Source organism: Acipenser ruthenus, chromosome 38, assembly GCF_902713425.1.
Source record: "Acipenser ruthenus chromosome 38, fAciRut3.2 maternal haplotype, whole genome shotgun sequence".
Lineage (NCBI taxonomy): Eukaryota > Metazoa > Chordata > Actinopteri > Acipenseriformes > Acipenseridae > Acipenser > Acipenser ruthenus.
This window is the reverse complement of record NC_081226.1, coordinates 3,616,680-3,632,074: the sequence shown is the minus strand read 5'-3', so window position 1 is coordinate 3,632,074 and position 15,395 is coordinate 3,616,680. Positions and strand designations below refer to the sequence as shown.

The 15,395-nt window shown below is 42.3% G+C and overlaps 2 protein-coding genes across 2 annotated transcripts; one reads left to right on the top strand and one right to left on the bottom strand.

Annotated features, from left to right (window-relative positions):
• The first annotated feature begins 411 nt into the window (after nt 1-411).
• LOC117433915 (protein Bouncer-like) lies at nt 412-2,208 on the top strand. The gene is made up of 3 exons (XM_034056348.3): nt 412-507; nt 896-1,018; nt 1,679-2,208. The coding sequence occupies exons 1-3, from the start codon at nt 456-458 to the stop codon at nt 1,894-1,896; spliced, it is 393 nt and encodes a 130-aa protein (XP_033912239.1). The 5' UTR covers nt 412-455; the 3' UTR covers nt 1,897-2,208.
• Nucleotides 2,209-2,601: 393 nt separating this feature from the next.
• On the bottom strand, nt 2,602-11,970 carry LOC117433784 (chloride intracellular channel protein 1-like). The gene is made up of 6 exons (XM_059008790.1): nt 11,480-11,970; nt 5,859-5,968; nt 5,587-5,712; nt 5,157-5,263; nt 4,679-4,860; nt 2,602-4,410 (listed from the first exon to the last, which is right to left on the bottom strand). Exons 1-6 carry the CDS (start codon nt 11,519-11,521, stop codon nt 4,249-4,251), a joined length of 729 nt encoding a protein of 242 aa, XP_058864773.1. The 5' UTR covers nt 11,522-11,970; the 3' UTR covers nt 2,602-4,248.
• Between the last annotated feature and the right edge of the window lie 3,425 nt (nt 11,971-15,395).

Sequence of the window (15,395 nt, the reverse complement as noted above, 5' to 3'; positions counted from 1 at the left end):
ATAATGAACCAGCCCCTTCTCAAAATGTATTGCTTTAGTACCCCTTGGTAAAAGCACAGCACAGTGTAGTAAAGCACAGAGAAGATAATGAACCAGCCCCTTCTCAAAGTTTACTGCTTTAGTATATCCTAGTAAAAGCACAGCACAGTGTAGCACAGAGAAGATAATGAACCAGCCTCTTCTCAAAGTTTACTGCTTTGGTATCCCTCTGGTAAAAGCCCAGGGTTTGTAGTAAAGCATAGTAAAAACACTGCAAAGTGTAGTAAAGCGTGGTAAAGATGCGAGCATTGTCAAGCATAGTGACTGTTCTGTCAACTCTAATGTAATTAAATATACTGGGGGTGGTGGGGGGGGGTGGAGTTTATATATTGGGTTTAAACAAAGACGCTCTATGAACTTGCAACACTTGGACTGAGAGAGAGAAGGAAAGAAAGAAGGAAAGAAAGAGTCTCTTCATGCGTCAAATCCTGTTATTCGCGTTGATGGTTGCCACTCTCTTCCCTTTGGGTGAGTCAAGCCGCTGCTGGATGAAATAATCAAACAGCAAGCAAATAAAGGATGGCACTGTTGCAGACTGTGTTTATTTTTATCGGGGTGGAAATACAGCTGTCTTTATTAATCACATGTCATCTGAATTTGATTAGAAAGAAAGAAAGAAAGAAAGAAAGAAAGAAAGAAAGAAAAAAAAGAAAGAATGAATGAAATGACAGATTGAGCAAATACAGAAATAAAACAAAAATATCTGCACAATATAACACTAATATTGTAGTTATTCTCTCTTTTGTATGTTGACAGTTTCTAGCTGCCGTTTGTGGTCACTAATTCTGGACTAGGTTTAAGATATGATCTGATCTGTCCAATTTGTTTCTCTCGCGCTCTCTCTCGCCCCCTGCAGGAGAAGGCTTGAAATGCTACACCTGCGTTTTTCCAGCTATCTCCCCAATCGACTGTATCAAATACCCCAGAACCTGTCCTTCTGGAAATCGCTGTCTGTCCAGTGCTGCTATCGGCAGGAAAGGTTTGTCTGGCTGGCTGTCTGTCTGTCTGTCTTGTAACAAGATTTCCTCTACCAAGATGGCGGGTGTTAGCTTCAGTTCAACTGATGTCCATTACTAGGACTTGCTTTATCAAAATGGCTAACTTTCTTAGTCCGGCAATCTAAGGTCATATAGCGACCTGTTTTCAATTCGGCCTCCTGGTGAAAATCTATAGCAATGACACCCTCAACTTGTACTTTTTAAAAATTATATTTGTATTTTGATGACACATCTTTTTCAGATTCTTTTAAAAAATAATAATTGAAAAAATCACACCAGCATGAATTTTAATACAAACAATACTACTTATAATAATACTAAGCACATGATACTAGAACAACGATACTACTACAAATAATAATAATAATAATAATGATGATAATAATAGTAATAATAATAATTAAGGCTTTTTATTGTGCCAAACAACTAAATTAAATAATCAGTAGCCTCAAAATACATTTGATTTTTGCAATTACTTACATATCTCGTGTTTTCTATAATTTGAGAAGTCTGACGAGTTCAGGCACGGCTCTTCAGGTCTAGTTGTCTGCCACAGACCCGTGTGACACATATCAGCCCCAGTATCTTTGTATCTTCGTGTGTACATGCTATTACAATCGCCCTCTCATCGCCCCCTGCAGGTGGATTACAGATAGTGCTCTATGAGAAGAGCTGTGTATTGCCCACTCTGTGTGGCCTGACAGGAGAGAAGTTTGCCATGGGAATCAACTTCACCTTCACAAACACCTGCTGTGATACTGACCTGTGCAACAGTGCCCCCGTATGGAGACAGAAGAGTAGCGCACCCTGCCTGGCACTGCTCAGCCTGATAATCACAGCAGTGATTACTTACTTTTGAGTTGCTTTTAACAAGTATATATAATCCATGTGTAAATACACCAGATTCACAAGTTCTGATGATAACATGTAGATTCACAAGGTAGAATATAACCAGAACTGTATCCAAACGACTATGACCTAACTAATACATGCTAGTATTAAGTTTAACATACATGATTGTGTTACATAATAATAATAATAATAATAATAATAATAATAAAGATTTAATGTGTAATGGTCCTTGTTTTAATGGATACACTGGACTGATATGTATTTCAATCTAACTTTTTTGTTTCTTTTTCTTTAGATTAAATACATCTGGTATTAAATGTTGTTTAAACGTGTTTTGTTGTCTAAGCTAAGGCAGGGGAAACTGTGTTTTGTTGTGTTAATTTTATTTATCACAGAACGTAGAAAACCTTTTTAAAAGTTTACCCCTAGACCTCAATAGAGGTCTCAGAATCATGTTTAACCTACATCAATAGAACCGGTAACTTGGCCCCCTGCTGCCCTCTAATGGATGTAAAAAATATTACATTTGTTCAATGTGGCATTCCATACTAAAATCACTAGGGGGCAAAGTTTTCCAAGGACAAGGCTAATGGATGCACTGTGGTGCAGCAGATGTAGGTTAGATACTCGTTATGATAACTGCCAATACACAACAGTGATGTGATTAGTCTGCTTTCCCCTAGAGCTGCTAAATGAAAACTCAAAAACTGACCACATTCTGAAACAGAGTTTTATTGGGGACGGTTTTTACAAAAGGCACTTATGAAAAACAGGCTTTAAAACTAAACACGAGGAGGATAACCACCCACTGAACAGAAAACACTGAACCTGTTCACTCCCAGAATCAAACATCTTAACAAAAAAACAGAATTACTGAAGTCATAACAATTAAAGGGACGGGTCACGCTATTATTTGTCTGGCAAAAACAAACAAACAAAAAAAAACAAACACTTAAGATGAAGTCTTTTTAAAGGAGCTTCTAATCACTTCTTTTACAATGTTGCCCATCTTTCTTATTACAGTTCCTAAAAACAGAGTTTAAAAGCCCTTTGATAAACTCTGTTGTGTTTAATCTAAATGCAGGAGCGGTTTCAGTTCTAGCTGGCAGCTTTACCCTCATACAAGAAAAGTTAACAATTCAAACTTTTCATATGCCTTGGACCTCAGCGATTGTATTTTTATTTTTTAAAGCAGATCTCTTTTTGGAGCCCTGTATTCATTCAATGGACTTTCCCACTTAAAGAAGACGCAGAGCTGGATATGAGGCAAGGTGCTGGCTTCGTTTAGGTTTATACACACTTTCTTTTCCATAGACTGTACTTGTTACACAAGTAGCCAACATGTCTGTACAGCAGCAAGAACCAGCGCCACCTAGTGGGCAGAGACTGTAGACGGAATTTAAAGCTACGTGCTCTATTAAAGCAAATGTATTTTTATTTCATCAGATGAGCGAGAGGGAGAGGGAGAGACCCCTCCTGTATTACTGAAACTCAGAAAGGAGTTAGCTAGTCACTTGGTCACAGATCTGGAGTCAATTATTACAATGACTGCCTCACTGTTTGCTGAAATTGCACTTACAATGCTACTGTGTTCAATTAGTTACAGATATGCTGCAGTAATTGCATTTATAATTACACTGAATTGTAGGATACATCGCTCCACACATGAACAAGCTTACTCTGTTCATTCTACCAAAGCAGGAATCGCAGGTACAAATACACAAGCATACTATAGAACGTTTTGCAAACAAACGGGGTCACTTAAAAGGGATTGAAAATACGAGAACGTTCGCTCAATGTGAAACACAACGAGGAACTGTGAATGATTGCGCTTGGAAAGGTGTGTAACTGAACTGTAACTGATCAATTACAATTGCTCGGTCCCTTTGAGAATTCAAATGTTCCCTTTATGTTTTTGTGTATAAGTGCAGTCTATATTACAAATCCATCAGCCAATATGAAATGCCTTGTATATAATATATTTATTTCTCACTGCATCTACACAATCCTATCTTTGCAAAAGTATAGCAATCAAAGATTTTAACTTGTGTCTCAGTGTGAGTGTGCGTGCACATGTGTGTATATTTATAGCACTTGGAAGATTAAAAAAAAATAAAAAACACTCACACCCCCATAATGTTAACCCGATATATCTTGCGCATAAATAATCATGATCAAACTTCCTGGTTGATCCCTTCGCTCCTGTGCAGTTTAGAAGAGAAGGTCTACACTACATGGGAGTCAATACAGAGTCCTCGTGAACACTACAGAGACGGGCAGAAAGAAAAACGAGAAATAAATAAACACTATAAACAAGCGCGTGGGTGATGCGTGCGTCTGTCCCTGCCTCTGTGTCCCGTTATTTCAGCGCTCGTGCTACGGACGTGTAGGCCTGCTCGATCTCCAGGTCGGCCGGGCAGGTTGAAGAGAACTCCTCCCTGGCATAAGCAGAGTCCAGATAGCGCCAGAGAGAGGAGAGCGAGCGCGGGATCTCGAACCCGCGGTACTTCAGGCACACCACCTGAGTGGGACACAGACACCTCATTACAATCTATAATACAATCCATCCGACAGACAATAAAACACACGTCATTGCAATCTGTTACAGAATACTACTACAGACTGACAGACAGTTCAGCCCCATCTATAATGCAATCCTACAAACAATGAGACAGACAGACACTTTCACCATCTTGAATACAAGACCTCAAACACGCCATTGCAGACAGACAGAGAGGACAGGCAGAGACTCAGACACAGACCGCCCCCCCGCCCGCCTGCTCCCTCACCTTGACGATGTGCAGTTTGGGCAGCAGGTTGCAGTCGGCCAGCGTGAGCTCGTCTCCGTCGAGGAAGTGGCGAGTCGAGACGCTCTCGTCCTCCGCGCTGTTCTCATCAATCTCCTCCGGAAGCGGAGTGCTCAGGAACCCATCCAGCTTCGCCAGGGCTTTGAGCAGCCCCTTCTCCAGAGCTGAGAGAGAGAGGGAAGAGAGGGGTGAGAGGGGAGAGGAGAGAGAGAGAGGGGAGAGGAGAGAGAGAGAGAGAGAGAGAGGGGTGGGGAGAGAGAAGAGAGGAGCTCAGGAACCCGTTCAGCTTCGCCAGGGCTTTGAGCAGCCCCTTCTCCAGAGCTGAGAGAGAGAGAGAGAAGACATAGGGAGTGGGGGGGAGGGGGAGGGAATGGGAGCTCAGGTACACATACAGCTTCTTCAGGGCCGAGTGAGAGGCTGAGAGAGAGAGAGGGGGAGAGGGGGAGAGGGGAGGACTCACTGTCGTTCATGGCAGGGTTGGAGTTCTTGATGTAGGCTGAGAATTTGGAGAAGACGTCCAGACCGGCTGTGTTTGACTCGGGGTTCTTAGCTGCCAGTTTGGGGAACCTGCGAGAGCACAGAAACACAACAGTAACTACACAACACAACACAGACACACACAATACTGCAACACACTGATTACACAACTCATGGACACACAATTACAGAACACAGACGCATATTGCATCTAGACAACATAACTAGACCAGATCACTACAGGTCCCAGTGTGTGTGGTTCTGGTTGTGCATCTGTGTGTTTGGACTCACATGGGAGAGCCCAGTGTCTCCTCAAGGAACACCTTGATCTTGTTGGTGTGTGTGTGTGCGTGCGTGCGTGCGTGCGTGCGTGCGTGGCTCTGATTCTCCTCCACGGTGTTGTTCAGACTCACTTGGGAGGGCTCAGGTTCTCCTCCAGGAACTCCTCAATCTTGTTGGTGTCAGTCTTCACCTCCGTGCCGTAGAGGAGGAAGGGGGGCTGAGCGCCGGGAGCCAGGTCCTTCAGCACCTCCGGCTTCCTGCAGGGAGCAGAGAGAGGGGGGATTAACACACACAGAGAGGGAAGGAGGGTGAATAAACACACACATAGAGAGAGGGAGACAGAGGGCGAGGGAGGAGATTAATACAGACACAGGTATATGTGTGCAGTCTGTGATGGACTCACTTCCTCATGTCCACGGTGGTCACGTTGAAAGTGACTCCCTTGAGCCACAGCACCATGAAGAGTCGCTGAGAGAAGGGACAGTTTCCAATGCTCTGCCCATCGAGCCCCGCCTGCAATACAGAACAGAACAAGCAGAGAGGGGCTCAGTACAGCGCCAGAGAGACATACTCACAATAACAGGGGTTTCAGAACTCCCTCATCCTGGTCAGGTATATTACTGGAATGACCAAGTAGGTGCCTGGAGTCTGAACATCACACCCCTTAGAAACCTGCTCTGAATTGCAGCATCAATTAGGCACACCTCTGAGTCTGTAGGGTTATTAATAAGTGTTAGTCATGCAGTTATGAGAGTTTATAACCCTACTCAGACTCCTGATCATTTAATCAATAGACTATATTAAGGGGAGCTCTGAAACTCTGGACTGGGTGCAGCAGGGCTTGTGAGAGTTTATAACCCTGCTCAGATTCCTGGCTCCTGATCACTTCATCAATAGACTATATATTAAGGGGAGCTCTGAAACTCTGGACTGGGTGCAGCAGGGCTTGTGAGAGTTTATAACCCTGCTCAGAGTCCTGGCTCCTGATCACTTCACCAATAGACTATATTAAGGGGAGCTCTGAAAGGGTGCAGGTTTGGTGCCCTGCAATTGGACAGGCATCTTTCTTTCTATATAAAAGTAACACACAGGTGTACAAACAGTAGTTAAAAAGCTTCAAATGACAGTTTTGACTTTCCCTTATTAGTTATCAAAACAGTAACATCTATTACAGACTGCTAGGGATCTTTCAGCCAATCAGAGCACACGTTTCTCCTTCTGTATTCCACGGCACATACCAGAGGAGACCCTATTTATGACATCACCATGCCAGTTTCAGTTTTGACCGTGCTGTCTTGTCTGTATCAGCACGGCTGACCTGCCCATCATACTCAGCATAGGTTTACAAAAGCACTGTATCTGACATTAATATTTATACTTCAAGACCATGTCACTGGCATACGTTGCATAAAATATATTCTAAACAATGAAAGCAGTAAAGGCATGAAAGAGGATATCCTGTTCTCAGCGAGCATTTCTTTGTGAATTCCTCATTGAAACTCTTTTCCTGAAACCTGGTCATTCACTTCCTGTGTGTGGAGCAGATGTAAATGCAACACAGCTCTCACATTACAATCAGACAGACAATCAGTGTCTCCTTGGTAACCCAATCAGAGAAAAAAAAAAAAACACACCATTCAGTCCATCAGAGCTCGTCCAGTTCCTAGCAGCTGCTTGATCTCAGAACGTAGTCAAGTTGGGTCTTAAAGGACCCTAATGATTCAGCATCAACAACGTGGCTAGGTAACCCTTTCCACAGCCTCTCTACTCGCTGTGTAAAGAAGTGTTTCTGACCCTCTGTCCTACGTCTAGTTCATTTCCAGTCCTCTGGTCCTGGTTTCTGTGCTTAGTATTGGTTGGGTTAATCGTCAGCTCCTTGATTTTAAAGTCCTCCCTAATTAGGGCCCTTAATCTAATAAAGCCCGTCCATCTGTCTGTCTGTCGCACTCTACAAAATGAACATGATAACTGCCTTGGTTTTGCATACAGTTTTCACGCACCTTCTTTGTTCTAGAGCAGGGTTTCCCAGTCCTGATCCTGGGGACACCCTGTGTCTGCTGGTTTTCATTCCAACTGAGCTCTCAATTACTTAACTAGACCCTTCATTGAATTGATCATTTGCTTAATTAGAACTTTGTACTTGTTTTCAGCTTTCAGCAGATTTCAAGTTAGCTATAACATTTGATAAATAACTTGAACTCTGTAACTTTCAGATTTACCGTGCCTGACAGTGCAGGTGATCAGGGAGGCAAGGCGGATTTTTTATATTATGTATTTAAGTATATTTTTATTTACTATTTGATATATTTACTTAAAGCTCATTTAGTTAATGGTCTTATTATTGGAACTCTATTTATTTCTCCTCAGATTTTAACTTTTACATTAACACTACCCCTTGGTGTCATTACATTGCGCTGGACAGAGGTCAGTAGTTACTTAGTCATAGGTATACACTTTACGGTGATGTAAATGCATAAATAGTTATTGAAAAGTAATCTTTTTGTCATTTCTGTGCCATTTGATATCCCAACATGTTCTGAATTACTGAAATAGTTACTGGAAAAAAAGGGTCTTCATACAGCAACAGATTACTACTGTATCTCTTGTGGGAACAATCTTTTATCTGTTGCACCATAATCTGGGACCGGACACACTGAAATGGGATAATACATTGTTACAGGGAATGTGTTCTTTTTTTCTGCCAATTTTGAACCTTTTTACATTTTACCATGTTCTGAATTCTGTAAACAGTTTGAAAATAATATTTTTCAAGTTCTATGCTTTTAAATGATATATAGTTTTATGGTGATTAGATCAAACTTGAATGACTATGACTCTTATAAACAAGTGTGTGCATTTTCTTTAAAAAAAAAAAAAAAACTGGCTCAGAATTCCAGCATAGCATTCTAAACCTGGCTTTGAAAGGGTTAATGAGTGTAATTTGTTTTATATAAACAGCATGAGAGTCTGTTCCCCAAAAGCAAACACTGTCAGCACACGTGGTTTCTAAAGCACACTGCACCTCTCAGATTACACCCATTTCAAACAGCACAGGGAAGCACAGCCCGTGATAACAACCACCACCGGCTGGAAGGTAACGCAGCTCCAAGCACCGTTCCGTTCACAGCTCAGCCGGAAAGAGTGTTGCCATGGAAACCGAGGAAGGATCAACGGCAGAACGTAAAACAGACCAATCTAAGAGGGAATTCAATCTGGGAGTTTCTGACTTGAGGTTTTTAACCAAAACAACACGGATAACACACAAGCTGAAACAGTGTTTATACAGTAACATGGTACTAAACCCCGTTCACACTGGCACTCCTACCCGAGTCACAATCCTGCGTGGTGTGAAACCATGTACCCGGGTCGTACCCGGGTCCCAGCGACCCACCTCAGGATGTGAGTTGACACGCCTCGACTCGGGTTGAGCAAGACAAAATGCTTGATGACCGTTCACGAGCCCACGCAATATGAAACAGCCACTCCTGAGTGAAGGTTTCACTTCCGCAAGGAACATTTCTGTTTAGCTATATGTTTGTTGATTGAGACACGCCATGAGTCAGATTGCAGCAGGGATGAAGAAACGTTTGCTCTAATCAACATTTGTGCCGAAGGTTCAATCCAGAGAAGCTTGGATGGAAGCGTCCGTAACAAGCTGCTTCCAGGGCATTGATACGCGCGTCGTGCGCTTGCGTCTGTCGTCCAGGTCAATGCTTTATCAAAAGCAGCGTGAAATCACATACCCGACCCGCGTGACACCGGGTCCTGACCCGGGTAGAGCATGCCAGTGTGAAAGGGGCTCTAGACTACTGTTTATGTTGTGTCCACTCCCCATCTGGTTCATAATGTAGTTTACTGTATTTTGTGTTCACTTCAAAAATGTCTACAAATATAAATGGTATAAATAAACACTGAAACATAGAAATCTTGGTGTCAAACTGAACCTTATCCCACAATCCAGTTCAGTTTGACACACCAGACTACATGTGATCCCTTCTTGGTTTCTGTGTTAATTTAATACTACAGCATTACAGAGTTTAGTCTCATTAAAAGATGTTGAGAAAAAGACTATCCCACAATCCTGTCTTTTTCTCAATAGCTTTTAATGAAAATAAACTCTGTAATAATGTAGTATTAAATTAACACAGACACACGAGAAGGGATTACATACAGTGTGGTGTGTCAAACTGAACAGGATTGTGGGGCACTGTCTGCCTGCAGTTTTAAAGAAACTCTAATCTGGAAGAGTACGTGAACTGGCGCCAATAAATTATGCTAATGAAGAATGTAGTGCTGACATACCAACAGACATACATAATCCATTAACTAGTGTTAATGGACCACGTTTCAAGCCTGTCAAGCCTGCCCTGGACAGGAGGGTGCACCCTTTCACTTAGGGATGAGGGAGAGTGCAGTTCAGTCTCCATGCCTCAAGCCTGCCCTAGACAGGAGGGTGCACCCTTTCACTTAGGGATGAGGGAGAGTGCAGTTCAGTCTCCATGCCTCGAGCCCGCCCTGGACAGGAGGGTGCACCCTTTCACTTAGGGATGAGGGAGAGTGCAGTTCAGTCTCCATGCCTCGAGTCTGCCCTGGACAGGAGGGTGCACCCTTTCACTTAGGGATGAGGGAGAGTGCAGTTCAGTCTCCATGCCTCGAGTCTGCCCTGGACAGGAGGGTGCACCCTTTCACTTAGGGATGAGGGAGAGTGCAGTCCAGTCTCCGTGCCTCAAGCCTGCCCTGGACAGGAGGGTGCACCCTTTCACTTAGGGATGAGGGAGAGTGCAGTCCAGTCTCCATGCCTCAAGCCTGCCCTGGACAGGAGGGTGCACCCTTTCACTTAGGAATGGGAGAGTGCAGTTCAGTCTCCATGCCTCGAGACTGCCCTGGACAGGAGGGTGCACCCTTTCACTTAGGGATCAGGGAGAGTGCAGTCCAGTCTCCATGCCTCAAGCCTGCCCTGGACAGGAGGGTGCACCCTTTCACTTAGGGATGAGGGAGGGAGCACTTCAGTCTCCATGCCTCAAGCCTGCCCTGGACTGGAGGGTGCACCTTTTCACTTAGGGATGAGGGAGGGAGCACTTCAGTCTCCATGCCTCAAGCCTGCCCTGGACAGGAGGGTGCACCCTTTCACTTAGGAATGGGAGAGTGCAGTTCAGTCTCCATGCCTCGAGACTGCCCTGGACAGGAGGGTGCACCCTTTCACTTAGGGATCAGGGAGAGTGCAGTCCAGTCTCCATGCCTCAAGCCTGCCCTGGACAGGAGGGTGCACCCTTTCACTTAGGGATGAGGGAGGGAGCACTTCAGTCTCCATGCCTCAAGCCTGCCCTGGACTGGAGGGTGCACCTTTTCACTTAGGGATGAGGGAGGGAGCACTTCAGTCTCCATGCCTCAAGCCTGCCCTGGACAGGAGGGTGCACCCATTCTCTTAGAGGGGGGCAGTTCATTTTCAGTACTGTAAAGATACACGCAACCTACAAACCAAATAAACGGTCAGAAAAGCCGAGCAAAAATACACCAAATGTATAATTCTGATTAAATAAAAGCTTCATACGATGTGCTTTGATAAATAAAACCCGCCAAAACGAACACTGTGCACTAGCAGCCCACGCCCCTCGTTGTTTGAAAGAGGAAGAGAAATTGAAACTTTAACAAAGTCCCCTTTCACTTACTCGCTGGAAAAAAAATGGAAACGTGTCGCCAAATGAGAAATGACCACTGCCGCCCTATACACTGTAGACTGGTAGAAAAAACACAGCACCACACACACACCCGAAAAAACAAAACATAGCCCTGGGGAAAGTCTACGTGCTTCACTTCCTGAACAAAGCTTAATTTAACATAGAGTTCTCTCCTCAGAATCAGAAATAAGCATTCGAAAACCATCGCGAATTTACAGTACCTAAACTGTACGGCGCAAAAAAAATCTGCACATTAGTACCACCGAACATTCTGGAACCAAACCGAGATCACAATTCAAAAGCTTTTAACATGAACAGTTAATGCGTGACATTAAAATGTTCTTACCTTTACAAAAAGTTCCACTTGCGGTAACTCTGCGTCTGCCATGGCGGTATGGTTACTGACGTATCACAACCGTCAAAATAAAATTAATATATATATATATATATATATTGTATATTAATGTGTTTGTTTTATATATATATATACAATAAGACGGTATAAAATAACCTAGATCTGTATTAAAAAAAAAAACAACGTTGTTTTGGGAGTTTACCTTCCTAAATGTGTAACGTAATAAAAATTTAAATAAAAAAAAATCACCTTTCGTATCTCTTTATGCGTAAGTAAGTGTAAATATGGACGGGTGTGCTTCTAGTTTCCTGCACAAGTATGATGTTCTGTTCTGAATCGTTCCCTTTGCTAAGGTCGTTTCCTTCCTTACTTCCTGATTAGAAATCGCCCTGCACTGTAGTTTAGTGCTAGCAACGGATTTGCTTGAGGCCCCACCCCATTTCAACAGCGTGTGAGAGAAAGAGAGAGAGAAACGCAGGCTAAAACAAGGTTAAAAGAATAAGGGCGTACTGAACTGTGCAAATGACGTCAGGAAAGTTGCCAAATGTCCGCTACAACCCGTGATCCCACTATGGTACAGTTGCAGTGCAATTCTAAAACAGTCTAGAGATCTCAAACTGCAGTTAAATAATGTATGGTTCAAAATATATTATCATCACACTATATGTCTCGGGCAGTATTGCATGAGTGGCGAAGCTGTGCTAGTCTATGCTGGGGAATAGTAAAACGTTTGAAAACTGTTTGAGATGATAATCGGTGCTCGAATCAGGTTTGCAAGATCATTGGTTTTCCATTTCTGCTCGGGCAATCTGGATATAAGAAATTGGCTTTTTTTTTTTAAAGGTACATTTATAATTTTAGAGGATTTTCTACAGTTTTTTTTCTGTCTGAAATTGTTTTGTTTTTTTTCTTAAGATTAATAATGTGCAAGTCCTTTAGCGAGGACCTGCGATCTCTATAACATTCCTCGAGACTTTAGATTGACTTTAACTGTGTTAGGGCCCCTGGCTGCATAGAATTTAAGTGAGGGGTTCAGGTCGCGACCTAGTCTGTGGTGCAGAGAAAGTTAATTTAGTTGTAATGTTAGTGTTGTGCCAGTCAGTGAATATACATTCTGGAAAATGAAAAAAATAACATTTAAAGAATAAAACAAACAAACGTGCATGTTATTTTGCTGATGAGAGGTAACTTGTCAATATGGGTTTCTAGCTTATTTTTGTGTCACTGAGTCAGTTGAGCCATGGTGTGCCAATATATTTGGTTCTTAAAGGTTTTAACATTATACAAGTACAGTCTTTTCCAATGAATTGTATACCTGATAACTGTATTGTCCTGTTAACTTTAAAAACGTGAAGCGCATTTCTTATGAAAATGCACGTGCAGTGGATTCCTGTTAATTGCACATCACGTGTGTCAGATAGTTTTATGCATTTAACCAGAATATGAAATTACATGGCACATATATGTACATGTTCATAAAAGAAAAAAAAAACGTGCTGCACAATTGTGTACAATTTTCATGTATACAAATGAATGTATCTGTAATACGCTGTATATGTTACTGATAATTGCATATTCTGGTTAATTACATACAGGTCTAAAGGATGTGGCAACACTGACTCAAATTATGGGACAAAAAGTAAGGGTCACTAAAACGTGAGCCCGAAGTGACTGTAGCACAGCCACTCAGCGTGTTCCTCTCAGATTTCACAAGTACACATGAACTCCAGTATATAAACAAAAACAGCCAACTTAAAATATGTAGCTTTATTAAATTCAAGACAAACAGATATTATACTCTAAACGTCAGCGCTTATGTCTTTAAACTAGATTTTCAATGCTTAAAAACATTAGGTTACTAGAATGATTGACTGTGATGCGGTGCTCCTTCTAATGGATTTTATAAAGGAAACAAATATCAAACACAACAATGCCATGCTTCACAATCAAATGCTGTGGTTCTTATTGTGCTGTAGTTGTAGGTGTCTGATTTGGCAGTAGCCAGCACTTTGTAAACTGGTCCACTGTAGTTGATGTTGCACGACAGCATGCATACACAGTTGGCGTTGTAACTTTCATCACACCACAAACCTAATAGCTGAGTTTGGTACTGCACGTTGACATCGCCATCAAAGGGGGAGCTGTGGCACCTGCTTTATAACAAGAAAAAAACCCTCAAAATTCATTAAGTCCATCATAAAAAAATAATTTAAAAAATGCCAAACTACACAACAACGTGGTATTGCAACGTTATTACACTGCACATATGTGCCGGACCGATAACACCACTGTCAGTATCACTGTCTACTATCCTCTATTTTAAATGAACACACGATTGCTGTATATAAACACGTTATCAGTTAATTTGAATTTCCAAAGCAATGTTGATGCTGAAATTGTACTAGAAACGTATTTGTGACTTTTAGACTACTTTGCAATGTGTGAGTCTGGGAACACGTCAGATTTGCTGAACGAATCACAGCATGTAAAGGTCTCTGCATGTATAGCTTTCCTGATCTCCAATTTTCCTTAGGCAACGACAGACGTTATTGTAGCGCTGGTTTTCTGTGCGTCACTTACTTTTTGGTGTTTTTGTGATCTCTCTGCTCACCACAAACATCACCCATGTCCCACTGTTAAAGTCAGTCCGGCATAGTCTACAGAAAGTATGCCTTTTTCCAACGTTGCTTATGATTATGTGAGAATATGTTGTTGCCAATTTGCATTCATATTTGCATGCATATATATTTGAACAGGAGAGCTTATTGTACGAGCACTGAAAGCAGGCCTGCCACAGAGGGCTCCCGTGGGTCCTAAACCCTGCCAAGTAAAGATGGGGATTGCAGTAGTGACTTTTAACAGTAGATTTTTTTTAGCAAAATACGGGAGAAAATCTGTCCCAGGTAGAAGCGTCGAAAAAACAGGAGAGTCCGGCAAATAAGGGAGAGTTGACAGGTCTGTATTGTATTGCTCAGCTAAAAGGCGAAAGGAAGCACGCGCACGTTTCCATGACGACAGCTAAGCCAGCGCCAGTCTCATTCGAAAACTGAGATTCCCGCGCTAAGAGAAGCGACCGAAGGAGATAACGGGAAAGAATCTACGGTAACATAACTGAAGTAATAAAACATGTATTTTAGAATTTAATTCTCGCGTTATTATATTACAGGATAAATGTTATCTCATTGTTTAAAAAAAACAACAAAAAAAACGAAATGCTGTAAGCCTACAGTATGCTATTGGCAATGGGAAGAACCCCTTTTAAAAATATTAATAATGCTGTTTATTTATCTGTACAGATGTGTGAATGGCGATAAAGAGTCGTCAATAATAATTAAATAATGTGTTCGTAATAAAGACAAATAAAAAAAACCATTCCCAGAAAATCGATTGAACCTACCGCTGCTCTGTGTGTTTGAAATGGGACCTGGTTTCTGGATGCTGCTCTGTGTGTTTGAAATGGGACCTGGTTTCTGGATGCTGCTCTGTGTGTTTGAAATGGGAGCTGGTTTCTGGATGCTGCTCTGTGTGTTTGAAATGGGACCTGGTTTCTGGATGCTGCTCTGTGTGTTTGAAATGGGACCTGGTTTCTGGATGCTGCTCTGTGTGTTTGAAATGGGACCTGGTTTCTGGATGCTGCTCTGTGTGTTTGAAATGGGAGCTGGTTTCTGGATGCTGCTCTGTGTGTTTGAAATGGGACCTGGTTTCTAGATGCTGCTCTGTGTGTTTGAAATGGGACCTGGTTTCTGGATGCTGCTCTGTATGTTTGAAACGGGACCTGGTTTCTGGATGCTGCTCTGTATGTTTGAAATGGGACCTGGTTTCTGGATGCTGCTCTGTATGTTTGAAATGGGACCTTGTTTCTGGATGCTGCTCTGTATGTTTGAAATGGGACCTGGTTTCTGGATGC